Source organism: Gymnoscopelus microlampas, assembly GCF_963454915.1.
Source record: "Gymnoscopelus microlampas genome assembly, chromosome: 13".
NCBI lineage: Eukaryota > Metazoa > Chordata > Actinopteri > Myctophiformes > Myctophidae > Gymnoscopelus > Gymnoscopelus microlampas.
Genome location: NC_139950.1, coordinates 6,957,327 through 6,974,107, shown reverse-complemented (window position 1 = coordinate 6,974,107; position 16,781 = coordinate 6,957,327). Strand labels below are relative to the sequence as shown.

The 16,781-nt window shown below is 42.3% G+C and overlaps 2 protein-coding genes and 1 pseudogene across 3 annotated transcripts in view; 1 reads left to right on the top strand and 2 right to left on the bottom strand.

Annotated features, from left to right (window-relative positions):
• The window catches only part of selenou1a (selenoprotein U 1a), a 310,703-nt gene that overhangs the window by 197,066 nt on the left and 96,856 nt on the right, over positions 1-16,781 (top strand). The gene's annotated exons all lie outside the window — the stretch shown is intronic.
• On the bottom strand, positions 12,640-13,073 carry LOC311058503 (histone H2A-like; annotated as a pseudogene). The gene has a single exon. The product of its transcript is annotated as a histone H2A-like (transcript).
• Positions 15,930-16,781, bottom strand: part of LOC311058365 (histone H1-like) — a gene marked incomplete at its 3' end in the record, with an annotated part of 42,327 nt that continues 41,475 nt past the window's right edge. The window contains exon 2 of the mRNA XM_084075802.1: positions 15,930-15,986. Coding sequence (XP_083931928.1) covers positions 15,930-15,986 — 57 coding nt within the window. The remainder of the gene's footprint in view (positions 15,987-16,781) is intronic.

Here is a 16,781-nt window from a genome sequence, read left to right as displayed (position 1 = left end):
AGGAGTTTACAGTGTGGTCGGCAGCAGAGAGCCTTCTTACCACGCTCAGTGGTGGATAGTAACCAAGTACATTTACTCAAGTACTGTACTTAGATTTGGTTTCCATTTTTGACACTTGATACTTCTTCTCCACTACATCTCAGAGGCAAATGTACTTTTTACTCCACTAATTTTTTTTTTTTACATAATTACTTTAGTTACTTAGCAAATGTAGATTATTATTACAAAACCCTATTTTATAACTCAGCTATTCAAAAATAGCTGAGTTAGGTCCGCTGTTAAAAAGTAACCCTTGTAACAGAGTATTTGTACATTGGTATTTGCTACTATTACTCATGTAAAAGGTGTAGTACTTTTCCCACCACTGACACACTCTCTGTATCAATAGGGGACAATCTGAAAATGGTCTCATTCACAGAGCAGTTAACCAACTGGATTATATACAACATACTGTAGCTACTTATGTGGCGTAAGTGATGTTTTTCTGTTGTTTGTTTGTTTGCTTACTGTTAAAGCGCTATAATCTAATCTGATTAGTAATTGTTGCCATGTTTGTCCAGTAACAGACACTTTTTTTGCTTTTCCTTAACTTATTACGTACATTAAGCCACTCTCTCAAATGCACTTTACTGTACTTCTACCTCTTCTATCTTTTAACTGCATTAATGGGCTTGTACAATTAAGAATTTCACCCATATTACCTGTAATGTGATGTGACAATAAAGTTTGATTCTGATTCTGATTCTGATTCTGAGCTGTACAGTGTCTGTACAGCTCTTTGTGTAGAAAATACATTTTCAAGTCAGGATATTTATATATTTTCCATCTCTTCCAATGCCATTGTCCTGTGTCCTGTATGGGTTCTCTCTCCTGATTGGATCAAATCGGAACCTCAACCTGAAAATGTAGTTCCCTATTAAGGGCTGGAGAGATTGGGAGACTGCTGTTACTGAACAAACACAATTTACAATGTAGACATTTAGCAGACACACTTATCCAGAGTGACTTATAATAAGCAAGGTAATCACATGCATAGATGAAATCTGTGCATTGAAACTATAGAATACCAGGTAAATTGATCTAGCAATGATTACTATCAGAATATACAGCTATTTAACACCTATTTAAAAAGAAAAAGAAAAGCAACTAACAAACAAAAGTACCTTTCACCACTTAAAATCCATACAATTTTTGTATTGTATACACCAATGGCAAAAGCTTGTAGATCTGCTGTTCACTTGTTATGACATGCTCAGAATAAGTAGGCCTACGCCAGGGTTCATGTGGTTGAAGCTTGTGGAATGCAAGTCCCTTCGCCTCTCGGGAAATTGAACGATTCTCTCTCTCTCTCCGACTCTGGCTAACTGAAACATACTGTATGGTCTTTTCTCAAAGCCAAGTTTCCTTATGTTTCTTGTTATGTTTGAAAGGGCCACGGAGGAATGCTCAGCTAAAACCCAAGCATGTTCGTGTCGCTCCACCCAAATCCTCAGCTGTCCTTCCTTCTGTCCCAACAATCCTCTGGTTGTCCAGAGACTCGTTGGTCCATATGACCTCAACGTACTGCATCATGTCATTCTGTGTATTACTGTACATAATATTCCATCACGTTCTTCCTAGGCAGCCATAGCTGAGTGGTTAGTGAGCCTGACTGAGAAGCCAGAGGCTTGTCCCAGGTTTGATTCCAGGCCGGCAATGTCTCAATGTGTGTCCCTGAGCAAGACTCCTATAACCCCTAATTGCGCCGTAGAAAAGTCCTCACTGCTCCTATTTGTTATAGGACGGGTAAATGCAGAGGACAAATTTCAAGTATGTGACAAAAAAACACCCCAAGGAGTTCTATTCTATCTTCATTATTATCACACACACATATAAGGGCATACTATAATAGACTGATTCTCAAAGTGGGGTCCCCAGCTACATGATCGATAGGAACCAAATGGACCCTTATGGGTCCATAACTCTGACAGTGTCCAAATAGAACCAAGTGGACCCATATGGCTCTGTAAGACAGATTTAGACAGATGCTAGGTTCATTTGTTTACCTGGCATCCTATAGTTTCTATAGATTCAATGTACAGATTATTATTTTTTGATAGTATATTGTGTAGACTGATGCTACTTGGTTTACCTGTGATCCTACATTACTGAGGCACTCCACTGTCTCTCTGCATTATGTGTTTACCTTACTTATTGTAAGTCGCTCTGGATACAGACTGTCTGCTAAATGCCTCAATTGTAAATTGTAGATGGAATCTAATGGACCCTTACGGATCAATTTGGACTCTCTCAGACTTAGCCATGAGGTACAGTGTAGCCTGGGGTCGCAGATATAAGAAAATGGTATCAAATGGGGGTCCGTGGCCTGATGCATATCCAACTGGGGGAATAAAACATAATAAAAAAAGGTTGAGAACCACTGCTGTAATGCATCCAGTTGGTCTGCGGTCGGTGTCCACCCCAGGGTGTGACTGTGACACAGATAACAAATGCTGAACCACGAGAGCATGAAATCGTACTTGTGCAACATTTAGGATTTGACATGGAGCCTAAGTTCATCCATTCCTCCACTGGGCATTGGGACAGAACAGACACACAACACAACATTCCTGTGTTGTTCTTGAACTCATTAAGACCGGGAACGCATCTCTGTCATTTTAGATTTCTTTAGCTATTCAAAAATAGCAGCTATACAAGCTTATAGCTCATATATGAGCTTTAGATTTGCTATTTGCCAGAAGCAAAGATTTGAGTTAAAAGTGTATATATATATATATTTTAAAAGATTTGACATCATCAGGACTAAAACAACCTACTATCAGTAAGAAGTAATACGTGTTTCCTATTAGTGAGATACGCGGTCCCAGTTAGGGAGATATGATACCAGGGGGGTACCAGGGGGTCCCCGTCTAAATGAGTTCATATAGAGTCACAATTATTTTAACCACTTTAACCATATTTTATACTTTGGCAATTCAAAAATAGCAGTTATACAAGCTCACAGCGCATCACTTTGTGCCGCGCTGTGAGCGCGTGTACATCTGCTATTTTTGAAAAATGTTGAAAAATATCAAAATATCTTGTAATAATTTTAATACTTTTCTAACATAACTCTTCTCTCCTGGGGGTCCCTAGCAAAACCTTTTTTCAGATGGGAGGGTCAAATTTAATTTTGTGGGGTCCTTCACATGAAAGACTTTGAGAACCACTGCTGTAGATGTTAAAATGGGCTATTATACAGATACACTGGTCTTGCCGACAGTATAAGGACACTACAGCACACCAGTCGACTCATGATAACAGATACAAATACAAAGTAAACTGTGACAACTGGATTGATTAAATGGAGTATAGTGTGTGTCAGTTCATGCAGGACACTTAAGCCATGCATGCTATCTGCTGATATATATATATATATATATATATATATATATATATATATATATATATATATATATATATATATATATATATATATATATATATATATATATATATATATAATTATTTTTTTCAAATCAACCTTGTCAGATCACAGGTTTACAGGTGTAAAGAAGTGGGTGAAATTACATTTTGTGCAAGCTCCCTTATTTTTGTTATTTTCAGAAAGAGACGAGAGGGGGGACAGAGAGTGCAAGGAGAAGAGAAAATATATCGACATAGTACATACAGTGTGTTAAACACACCACACAACACATCCAGCTGGTACAGTAGATATGCACATGTGGTTAGACATAAGGTGCATGCACATAGCAGCAGCAACATGGCACCTGAGGATCAGCTGGGAGGGCAAACACACAGCGTTCTGGAGGAAGCCAACGTGGTCAACATCACCAAATCAGGGTTGGATTAGCTGCTGGGGGGAAATCCATGCCACTGCATTTGAACAAGCACGCATGGAAGAAAATTATGCAGTAAGCAGCTGCACGTCATGAAATGGAACTCCAGCGTGCTGCAGAGACAAAGCGAGGGTCAACTAGGGGTGCAGAAGGCCAAGGAGAAAAGATGGGTCTTCAGTGAGGATTTAAAAAACGTCTATAGACTATCTCTCTCTGATCTAATAATGGAGGGGTAGGCCACAGCTGTACCGAGGAGGCCCCTCCATTCAAACCCCATTCAAGGCGGCACTGTGTGTAGAGGAAAGGCCATGGGGTCACCAGAATCAGTAGGGGTCATGGGGATCATGAAGGTGCACAGCTCCAGCCAGTATAGTTTTGGATATATAGCGTTTGGGACCCATAAATTAGACTAACTGACAGGCTAGGTCTAAAATCATGATGACACAAAGCAAATCTGTTATTTTCACCAAGCGATGGAGAAAAAAAAAAAAGATGGGCCACCTCTTGCAAAGTATGATGCTTAGTTCTCATTAGCCGGCCAGTCTACTAGCTGCATCGTTGGATATTTGACCAGGTATTGACTGGAGAAAGAGGAGACCATCTGAGAGGACGTCACTGCTGCAATGCAGACCTCACAGGACCATGCATCATTAAGTCCAGCACACAGGTAACAGGTGAGTTCACTAACGAAAAATGTTCTCTCTCTCTCTCTCTCTCTCTCTCTCTCTCTCTCTCTCTCTCTCTCTCTCTCTCTCTCTCTCTCTCTCTCTCTCTCTCTCTCTCTCTCTCTCTCTCTCTCTCTCTCTCTCTCTCTCTCTCTCTCCACTATTAGCAATAAACTCATTAACCGCCCCCCACTGGCCAGACACCTGGCACTACAACTGCTTATCAATCATAAAGAGGCTGTGCCTGGAACAAGATAATAGAGTCTGCTGTACACTTAAAACTGCTGCAGGACTATAGTCTGGGCAAGTGCATATCTGCATGTTCGGGTAGATGTCCTTGTATGTTTATATTTCAGGAAATGGGAAAAACAGAACCTGTGTTCCAATGGATCACATTTTTTGCTCCTTTCATTGGTTCAGTATTTATAAAATCCACAGACACACTTACTTTCAAATTATTTCAAAAATAGCTATGCTATTCTTTGGTATGTTGGCATGACACTACTGTATGACAAAGTTGGACATCCATTTACGAAAAAGATTGAAAAAGCTGAAATATGGATTTCTTCCCGACATTGTATGGTGTGTATGACCATTTCTGTGTGTGTGTGTGTGTGTGTGTGTGTGTGTGTGTGTGTGTGTGTGTGTGTGTGTGTGTGTGTGTGTGTGTGTGTGTGTGTGTGTGTGTGTGTATGTGTGTGTGTGTGTGTGTGTGTGTGTGTGTGTGTGTGTGTGTGTGTGTGTGTGAATGCGTGCGTGCGTGCATTTAACTAGGTTAAACCTCTGTAGTGCCTGTCAGAAAAGTATCGGGAGATAAACAGAGAGAGAGAGAGAGAGAGAGAGAGAGAGAGAGAGAGAGAGAGAGAGAGAGAGTACTAATCCCGGATTGCTGCTGGATCCTCTAACTCAATTAAACATGTATGTCTTATAGGATACACACATGCATGTATCTACATCTAACTCAATTTATAGGATACACAAATGCACATCTACATCTAACACATGCATTTACATCCATACTTCACTTGGGACTCAAACGCCTACTGTACCTGCTACGTAAACTACTGTAACGCCTGCCTTGAATCCTATACCCTGACTTTAATTTAACCCTAAATTTAAAGCATGCATGTATGGATACCCACCTGTATACACACATTCACAAACCCTCCCTCCCTCCCTCCCTCTCTCGCACGCACGCACGCAGGCGCGCACACACAACCATGACTGATGGGTATTACACACCCTATCCATTTCAGCTGCAGCCCATATTATAACATTATGTAACTCCCATATGCTGCATATTGTGTCTTTCAAGCACGCCGTTCCATTTCCCTACATTCTCAGCACATTATCAAAGTCGTTTGATGTAAGAAAATAAATAATCAAAATAATAATTATTATAAGAATGAATGAATGAATGAATACAAATAAAGTCATGAATAATACATGAATAGTTATGCAGAAATGCACTTAAAGGAACTGAAGCACATTCATGAAGGTTTATGCAATGTAGCGATAAGTGTCACCTGGAAACATATAGGCCAGTTATATCAAATGGTAAACGGTGTGTTTATGCTGTACAACATGCATTACATTCACAGCGATTCACACAGCGATGACAGGCGGAGGGAGCCATGCAAGGCACCAACCTGCTCATCGGGAGCAGTTAGGGGTTCAGTGTCTTTCTCAAGGGTGTATAGGGTGTATACATCTGCATAGTTTATTCGTATGTGTTTGAGGGTGTCTTTATGGTCATGTTATTCTTCTCTACCTACTGTACTTCTATGCCCTGTATGATGTATCTAAACTTTTACTGCTAATCAATAAACGTATCTATCTATCAAGGACACTTCGACACTAACCCAGGCGGAGCCAGGGGATCGAACCGGGAACCCTCCGCTTCCCCAAGCGGCCGCTTTACTTCTCCTGAGCCACTGCCAGCCCACATCATTTGACAGCCTATCGATGCGATGGCGCTGTGCACCGCCCATACATGACACAGTGAAATGATGGAAGGTGGGAAGTATACAGCTCAGCAGAACTGAAACACACACACACACACACACACACACACACACACACACACACACACACACACACACACACACACACACACACACACACACACACACACACACACACACACACACACACACACACACACACACACACACACACACACACTTGCATGTTCTCACACACACTCATGCATGATTTATGCTTAGTTGTACACCGGTGTAACGCAACGGAAATAGACAATTCATAAGCTCACAGCGTGTCGCACCATCCCAGGTTGTGAGCTTGTAGATCAGATATTTCCGGTGCGCGACACACATCAGGATTCAAACACACTCCTATACTTTACTGCACACACACCCACACGAGACACGTGTGCACATGCCCAAACACACGAGTGCACATGCACACACACACTCACACGCGCGCGCATCCATCCGTCCTAAACCAGACTGACACTGAAAAACAGATGTGTTTTCACTGCTGAGGCCTGAAATTGCATTTTCTTTTCTGCTGTTAATTGTGTAACCATGAGCGTGACACATTCTATACCTGTGCGCGTGGGTGCGTGCGTGCGCGTTCATGCATGCATGAACACGTGTGTCCGCGCTGCATTCCCTGCTTCATATTTTTTTTTGCAATCCTTGCAGGAACTTGAAGGAGATTAATATGCATTGATATGCTGCTAGCATGTAGTACTCCACTACAAAGAAACCCATGCCGGTTAGCCCACATGCAGCCCACGCGGGACCCAAGTGGGCTTGCCCGCTTCCAATCCACGCCCAGTTAGCCCACATGCAAAGAAACCCCACACCAACCTGTTTGTTCAACTAGGCCCATGCCCCTCCGGTTATGCAATACCCGTTGTACCCACTGTCCCCGTCCGTCCGTCCGTCCGTGTCCACTTTATGCCTGTATCCCTGACATCTAGGGTTGGGATCCTTTAGGATTTTAACGATTCCCTCTCAACGGTTCGATTCCTTAACGGTGCCCTTTAACGATTCCTGTTGTTGTACACTCTCGTTTTTGTACACTCTCAAAGTCATGGTGGTCTATGAAATTAAACAGTTTCAGAACCACCGGTATTGCAATTGTATAGCAGACGTGAAGTCCACATAGCAGCTCTGACACTGTGCTAAACTGGTTCCGGAAACGGTTCCACATGTGATGGAACCGATTCGGTTCCACATGGTTCCTCAATGTTGGATCCGGTTCTAACAAAAAAGGGGTATTTACTCGCGACCCATAAAAATGTGTCTGTGACCCACATATGGACCCACTGTTTGGGAAACAGTGGTGTGTAGAACAACGGTGTCGCTTGTTCTTTTCGGCAAGAAATGGTGCAATCCGAAAACTATCACGTCCTAGTACCCGAGATTAGAACCCCAGTCTGCCTGCTGGCAGTGTGCACAAGACATCTGCATTGATCGGTCCAGTGGTTTGTGCGATTAGCTCCGGACGCTCTTCTAGACCAAGGGTTCCAAAACTTTTCAGGCTGTGAGCCTCTAAAATAATCATCTTTGAACTAGGGACCCCCCACCCTGACAAGCACTTGGAATTGTAGGCATTACATTTCGTTTGACTCGGTTCCACAGATAAATATTGTGAAAATACTGTACTGTACACTCAATACAATACTCACAACGCTGTGAGCTTGTACATCAGCTATTTTCACAATGTTTGCCTCTTTCTTGCGTAATATTTGACAATTTGGCCAATTTGGTGTTAAAAAGGTCTTAAAGGTCATTAAATTGTCACTTTAGAAATGTGCAGATACCCTGTATCATACACATATGCTGCATGTTGGTTTGTTTACTGTTGAGTGAGAGAACAATGTTGGACATTAAGCTAATCATCTGGGGACCCCCCAAATTTATTTGGCGACCCCCAGGGTCCCGACCCCCAGATTGGAAACCACTGTTCTAGATGACTCGACTCCTGCAGAGCCACACCATAGCTAGTAACAACAACGTCATTAAACATTTAAATGAAATGAAATAAGATAAAATACAAGTGTTTGCTTAAAGTTGGTGGCAGTTTTTTTTCTTTCTCACAACACAACTGTAACTGAAAGTCTGGACAAACACGTGAAAGGCACGTCAAGGTTACGTTAAGCAGGTACTATTCGCTTTGACGACTTATTATAAGAGAACCATGTGATTCATCCTCATCAATCATGGTAAACCCCACCCCCGTAGCACTCCAATCAGGTTAAAACACAAAGAATGATTTGCAAATACCGGCTGACCCAGGTCTGAGCTTCACAATCCCCCCTCACCATCATAAATATAGAAAGGTAATCCTGTCACCCAGATGTTATCCAGGCAGCCAGAGGTTTTATCAGCCGCCTCTGAGCTGTTAGCTGGGTACTAGAAAGTAGAAAGAGAGAGAGACAGAGACAGAGAGAAAGAGAGAGACCTTGCTGTCAATACTAAGGCCTAGACAGGAATATTGAAACTCAATTAGATTGCTTACATCTTAGTGTGTGTTGCTTTCTTGAGATTATCTCCCCCAGCTGTTAGTGTTCAGAGGCAGATTCTTTCAGCAGGGTTAATGAGAGAAGTCATAGCTTAAATATAAATACATTATGACCAGTATTAATGAGCAAAATTAATAATACTATGGCCAAAACAGGTCATATATTATACGTTATTACTTTTGAAAATATTTCAAAAGTAGCTACTATACATATACACATATACATATACATATACATATACATATACATACATACATACATACATATATATATATATATATATATATATATATATATATATATATATATATACATATATATACACACGCACGCACGCACGCGCACACACACACACACACACACACACACACACACACACACACACACACACACACACACACACACACACACACACACACACACACACACACACACACACACACACACACACACACATATTAAAAACATTCAAAAGGATCATGGGCAAACATCTAATTTCTCTTTTGGGTCTTTGGGCTAAAAGGTTTGGGAACCACTGCTTAACACAGTCATTGGAATACATACAGATGTGCGAGCCAAGGTTTTCTATAAGCAGGTTGCGTCCTCTAGTGGTAGAGTAGTGAATTTACATTTTATTGTTACAGTGAAAATAAATAGCAGTATTAGATACAGTATGCGTCACCATAACTGCAGGAATGATACCCGCCAGGCAGGGAGTAACATACATATCCACAATAAAATCAGCTGTTACCTCTGAAAATTGACCTGTAAAGGTCAGTCTTACACGTTCAGAGCTGAATTAAAACACATTTTAACAAGTTTAGCTCTGATTCATAGTGTTATTTAGTGAGTTCTCTCTAGATGGCACCTTATATATGTTATCTTATGCTATTTTGAATGCCATTGTATTTTTCATTTATTTTTACATACACCGTATGCATTTATTTTTATCCTACTCATATTAGGAATATTTTACATAATATCTGACCGGTTTCCCCTGTTCCTGTCTATCTAAACCCACCAACACCCCTTTTCTTGAACAATGTAGATGGCGGGACCAAGTATTTCACCCACAGGTGTAAATGTCCGGCTGGAAGCATAACAGCTACTGTTGTAAAGTCAGTTATCATCATATATTAGGCATTTCGGTAACCTCTGAAAATGCGTTCGATTTTTGTAATATATCCCCATATTAGTAAAATCCCTGTATTCGATTCACTTATTTTAAGCTTGCCATGTGGTTTTTCATACAAAATTAGGTCACCTATAATCTGAGGGGAATTGTTATCTTTTTTTTTTCTGTATGCCTTCAACTATGTTAAAGAATTATTTCACTTAGCGGCTCTGAGACGTCGTCGTTCTCTGATTGGTCAAGGATCAGGAACATCCTTCATTGGGGAGGTCCTACTCGTCAGTGGTACCGATTGGGGGTGCATTTCGCCTTTCCGACATGTCGCCTTTCCGACGTTAACGAACCCTATACCTAACCCTAACCCTAACCGCACGCGGAAGCCACTAGTCGGAGTTGCGAGATGTCGGAATGGAAGGAGCACCCCCCGATGGGAGAGGGGAACTCTTACAAACTTCTGCTAGTAAAGTCATACTGGAGCAGCTGTAATAGCTATGTTCCAGCTAATCTCTCAAGAACAGATTCTGCTCTAAGAATCTGTCGTGAAGGTTCGTCATAACGTGTACACACTGTGTGGGCGTGGGCGTGCCTTCAGATCAGGAAGCAGGCCGCGCTTTACCCAATCAAATGTAGTGGGCGGGATTCACGTGTCCGTCCACCCTTCCCCCCTCGAAACTAATTTAACAATAGCGTCCTCGGAGCAGACAAAACCACGGACAGATATTCACGTTTTAACTTACTCTTTCATTATAGAAACAAGTGGGCTTATAACCAAAACCATCCATGTTCTCTGGGAGAAGTGGTGTTAGTGTTCCGTGTAGAAATATTGTTAGTGGGAATGAAAACATAGTCGCACCAACCGGAAGTGATGCGCTGAAGGCAGACACAAACCCCCGGTTTCCCTGCGCACTGGTGTTCCGTTTGCCTCCGGCCAGACCCAACAGACAATACAAACAGCAGAGGTCGCTGTTTTTCATTTTCAGTTGGGTCTGGCTACGCGAGACTATGTTCCAGCAAACTGAAAATGCATTGTTGTATAACATGGGGCATAGAAATAATACTGTTGGTGAGGGTTTGTAAAGGACTGTATTATTGGGACTGGTTCTGTGGTGTTATGCTTTATTTGCCCCGGGGCGTCGGTCAGGACACATTTGACAGAGTGAAGAGGGTTTTGGTTACTTTACTTAGGTTCTAGGCACAGGGTGGTACAAGCATACAGGAATGGCATGGGTTGTAGAAAGGAATGGATGGTACAGGCACTGAGTGCGAGTGACAATGTGGTTCTGCAGTAAATACAGACAAGAAATAACAGGTGTAAGTACAAATACCATACATACATCACACTATATCACATTACTGCAATAGTATAATATAGCTGCATGCTATATAGTAGGCATCTACACTAGTACACATGTTATCACAGTACCAATCTGGGAACCCATCGCCAAATGAAAAGGAAAAGCAGTGCCCTCTGCTGTTTTTGACTATCTCAGAATCTGTTCTTGAGAGATTATCACAGTACTGATGTATCACTATGTGTGATCAGACAACAATACCAATATCAAATGAGTGCATTAGCTTCACTATACACATACACCTTTAAATGCAGCCGTGGACTGCACTAAAGTGTCTTAACTGGACATCTAAGGGCCACAGGACAAAACTCCAATGGCGACGCCCATGAAATACACATGGCCAAACTTTATCACAGAGCTGACTCGCTGTATAAAGTGCTTAAACATACAAATGCACTCTCACATGTTACATGACATTACATCCCAAAGAATATAACGAAGGTGTGCTTAATGCACGCACTGTAGCAAACACACATGAAAGGAAAGGAGTGATCACTGTCAATCAAACCAGCCATGGAGAGAAATAAGCAGCTGCTTATCATAAGCATGGTAAAGAACTATAACTAAACAATGCACTTACTTACAGTAATCAAAGACGCACATTGGTTGGCACTGTAGTGCAGCACAAATGATACGGTAGTTAGTAGCAGGTGAACTGGACTCTCTCTACTGCTGCTACTACTTGAATGAATGAAACACCCACAATGCATTGCACATTTAAGGCCAGGTGCACATTACTCTGAACACAGTTCTTGAGGTACATACTAGTCAAATGATAGTCAACTTATTAGGCTTGGAGCCTTTCTAACAAATACACATATCTATCTACTTGAGTGAATAACAATTCAATGGAGGTTTATTTGGCGTGAGAAAACATACGTTTTGGTTGCCAACGCAAGTTGAAGTGTTAAATACCAAATAACACATGACACCAGTGGTGTAAAGTAAGTAACTAAGTACATTTACTCAAGTACATTTTTGAAGTATTTTTTTTACTTTACTTGAGTATTTCCAATGTCCAGTACTTTTACTTCTACTCCACTTCATCTACTTTGTAATCTTTATTATTACAAAACATACATTAACCACTTAAGCCCTATACATTTCGTCCATTCAAAGGGCCTTTGAGGGATTTATTCAGTCGAATGAAGTAGATTTATTTCTTGGCGGCTTTCTCACAGTCTTCTTGGGGAGTAGTACAGCCTGGATGTTGGGCAGCACACCGCCCTGAGCGATGGTCACTCCACCCAGCAGTTTGTTGAGCTCCTCGTCGTTGCGGACGGCCAACTGGAGATGACGGGGGATGATGCGGGTTTTCTTGTTGTCGCGGGCAGCGTTTCCAGCCAACTCCAGGATCTCAGCGGTCAGATACTCGAGAACAGCCGCCAGATAGACCGGGGCGCCTGCACCGACTCTCTGGGCATAGTTGCCTTTACGCAGCAGCCTGTGGACACGACCCACGGGGAACTGGAGCCCGGCACGAAATGAGCGGGTCTTGGCTTTTGCCCTGGCCTTTCCGCCAGTTTTGCTTTTTAAATTTGCTTTATTGTAGTTTGACAGGTTTACAGGGTATGCGTGGCCACACAACATGGCAATAAACATTTAAATACAGGGCAATATACATCAATACATATTTACAAAAATATAGTGCTTTTTCTTTTTCTTTTTTCCCCCCCCCCGTTTTTTCACAGTGTCAATAAGTGCCATGGCTTCAGTTTTTTGCCTCTGGAGTCAATAGTTCTTTGTCTTTTTAGTTCAGTTATGATCTGTTTCCAGACCACCTCTCCAGATATAGACTCTTGATGTAGCACCATGGCACATCGTGTTTTCCATAGTTGGTTAACCACGGTACACACCACGTTCCAATGGAAATCTTGGTCCATGGCCGACATTTTTTCATCAAAAACTCCATACATAACAGCATTATAAGTGACATTAATATTAAAACCCATGTGTGCCATTTTCCCCCAAACATATTGTGACCTCTGGCAATCTAAAAGAAGGTGTTCAACAGATTCATCATGGTTACAATTTTCAATAGGACATTTTACAGTTTTTACAAAGCAGCTCCATTTTACCACTGCCCTTACTGCTAGTCTCCTCACTGAGATCAGCCACATTAGCCTGGTAAACCCTCCCTCCGGAAATCTCATTTCCATTTGATTTCAGAAAGGAGTCTGGTCTGAAACGCCTTTCTCCAATAATCGCTCTGCTCGCCGAGCCGACGAGCCTATCAGCGTCGTCGCTCATTGTTCTGTGATTGACAGCGACAGTTGGCCAATCAGGTGGCGAGTTCGAGTGAGCCCGAATGAACCCGAGTGCAGCCTGAGAGCCGCCGACAAAAGACGAACGGCAGCCATTGTTGTTTGTGCGAGTGCCCTCACTTCTTACTTTCAGTTTTATAACGCTTTCAAACTTCTTTTTTGAGGCACGGAATTTACTTATAAGATATCGTTTGGATAGAATTTAGTTGTTTAACTTCATATATGTGGTCAATTAATCATGACAGAGCCTATTTAAAAATATAAATTTAGAGAACCGGCAGGGGCGGGGAGTGACACGCATGTATCCCAATAAGGCAACCTATTTTCGGCATGGCCGTCCCAAAAGTCCCGTTGCGTCACATAGTCTGGAGCTCGTCAAAATGAACTGCTCATTGGCTGAAGGGGAAAAACGATCATTGGTTGAAGGGGTTGTCAGTCAACGGTATTACTCCCGCCCAACTCCAGCCCACAGCGATTATTGCAGAAAGGCGTTTCAGACCAGACTCCTTTCTGAAATCAAATGGAAATGAGATTTCCGGAGGGAGGGTTTACCAGGCTACAGCCACATGACATCTCTCTTTGTTTCAGTGATGTTTTTATTCCACATATTTTTAATGCAAATCTGTCTTTGAGACTCGTTTAATCCTTTGTATGGGAAAATGCCCCCATAGAGGTCATCACTGATTTTAACATATATATTCTTACTGGTCATTTCGGGCCAATCAATATTTAAATGCACTACTTTGTCCATGAGATCTCCGTACATAATTTTAAAATAGGGCACAGAGCTCCTTGCCCGGCCTTTCTTTTTATTCCAGCTAAGTGCCTCGCCTATCCACACGGCTCCTCTTTTCATACTGCCAGCTACATTTTTGCAAAAGGCTATTCTTAATTTAAGTCCGAGGTCCACATTCCCGAGCCCTCCGTCGTTTTTACTTTTGTACATCAGGCTTCTTTGGGTAACCTCCCTGGTGGTTCCCCAGTGGTTTTGCCTCTTCCAGACATGGTTGTATTATAATATTAGAGATATGCAGCTTGAATAAAATCAAGAACAAGAAATGCGTTGGAGGAGAGGACAGGACTATTTATGTCTTCAAGTAGGCGGGGTTACGTTTGTAAATGCTCTGCTCCAATCGGTACCAATGACGTACGGTTCCTCCCCTAAAAAGGAGGTTCCTGACCACTGACCAACCAGAGAATTAGTATCACATAAAGCTCCCTTGCACATCATGCACATCTATTCTATCCTTATACGCTCATATGCTCGCTATATGCTTATGTATTGATAAATATATTCGCATATAAAATACATAGGCTACCTATATCATATTGATTTATCACCCTGGGCAGTCTTATCTGTATCTAAAACTCACGTTACACCCAATGCGTTTGGCTGTTTTTTTTTAAATATTGTGTTGTTTGTCTAGTCTTTAGGTGTTGAATGTTTTAAATGGACCACAATGGATTTAATCCATTTGGTGCTTATTGATGCACTGTGTACTTGAAAGATAGGATACATTCAAGATTGTTTCATGTACGTATCCATGTCACTGCATGTCAGTGACAACCATGCACATATCTAACTGTTTTTAGATATCATGCTGATGTGATTTGAGCATTTCTGCCTTCCGTCGTTCTGTCTGGACAATGCAACGAATGGCTCGTTTAATGTGTTATGCTGTTCTGATGATTTGATTTCCCCTTATTTAGTAACGTGCTGTGCGCTTCATACATCTTATGGGGATGGTAATATAATAATCACAATTGTTTCCGTGATGCTGAAGGATTTTGTGTCCCCGAAAGTGATAATCACATGGATTTGGCTCAGTTTATAATTACAACCATGAGTCTCAGTTTATGATTATAACCAGAACCATTGTGAAGTTTATGTATTATACTGAAGCTAATCTTGAAACAGTTCTTACTGCTGCCAACCATTTCCCCTCACTATGCCTATTACATGCCATAAACACTAATCTGTTCAATGCCAGGTAATAACATTACACCACAGCCCCCTTACTTGCAGTTGAAAAGATGTTAAGTGGCACAAAGTATTGTGTAATAACACAACTATATATATACACACACACTGATTTAAAAATATATAGGATTTCTTTAAATGAAGTTGTGGGTGGCTCTTAAAAGAGCCTTTTTGGAGTAAACAAGCTACTGTGTGGGATGTTTACTTCTTCTTAGCTGCTGCCTTCTTGGGTTTCGCCGCCTTTGACTTGGCTGCCTTCTTTGCTGGTACTTTCTTAGAGGCAGCGGGCTTCTTTAACTTCTTGGGGCTTTTGGCTGGTTCCTTTGCAGCTGCAGGTTTCTTTGCCTTCTTAGGGGATTTCTTAGCGGCAGCGGGCTTTTTGGCTGGTACCTTCTTGGGGGTTTTCTTCACGCGTGCTACTTTAATGGGCGTTTTCTTTACGGCTGCGGGCTTCTTCACTACCTCCTTCTTGGGAGCTTTCTTAGCGGCTGCGAGCCTAATGGCTGCTGCCTTCTCTTTCTGAATGGCCTTCTTGTTGAGCTTGAAGGTTCCGGTAGCGCTGGTTCCCTTGGTCTGGAGCAGAGTGCCCTTTTTTACCAAGCTCATCAAACCGACCTTGACGTGTCGCTCGTTCTTCTCCATGTCGTATCCGCCGGCGACCAGAGCCTTCTTGAGAACGACCAGCGACACGCCACGTCTGTCTTCGGAAGCGGCCACTGCCTTAAGAATGAGCCGGTTCAGCCGAAAAGGTCTGTCGGGGGGCTTTTTCGCTGCTTTAGCCGCGGCGGCAGCGGCCTTCTTGGTTAGTTTTTTAGCCGGGGGGGCGGTTGGAGCTGGGGCGACATCCGAGGGAGCTGGGGCCGAGGCGGTATCTGAGGCAGCTGGAGCCGAAGCGACATCGTCTTCATCGAGTTTTAAGGCGGCAGGGGCGACCTCGTCTTCATCTTCAATGGGTGGAATGGCGGCTGAGGCGTCATCTGCCATTCTCTCTGCCTGCTTCGTGTTCAGTCTGAGTAGAGACTGGTGGTGAAAGCTGAGCAGGGGGTGGAACTT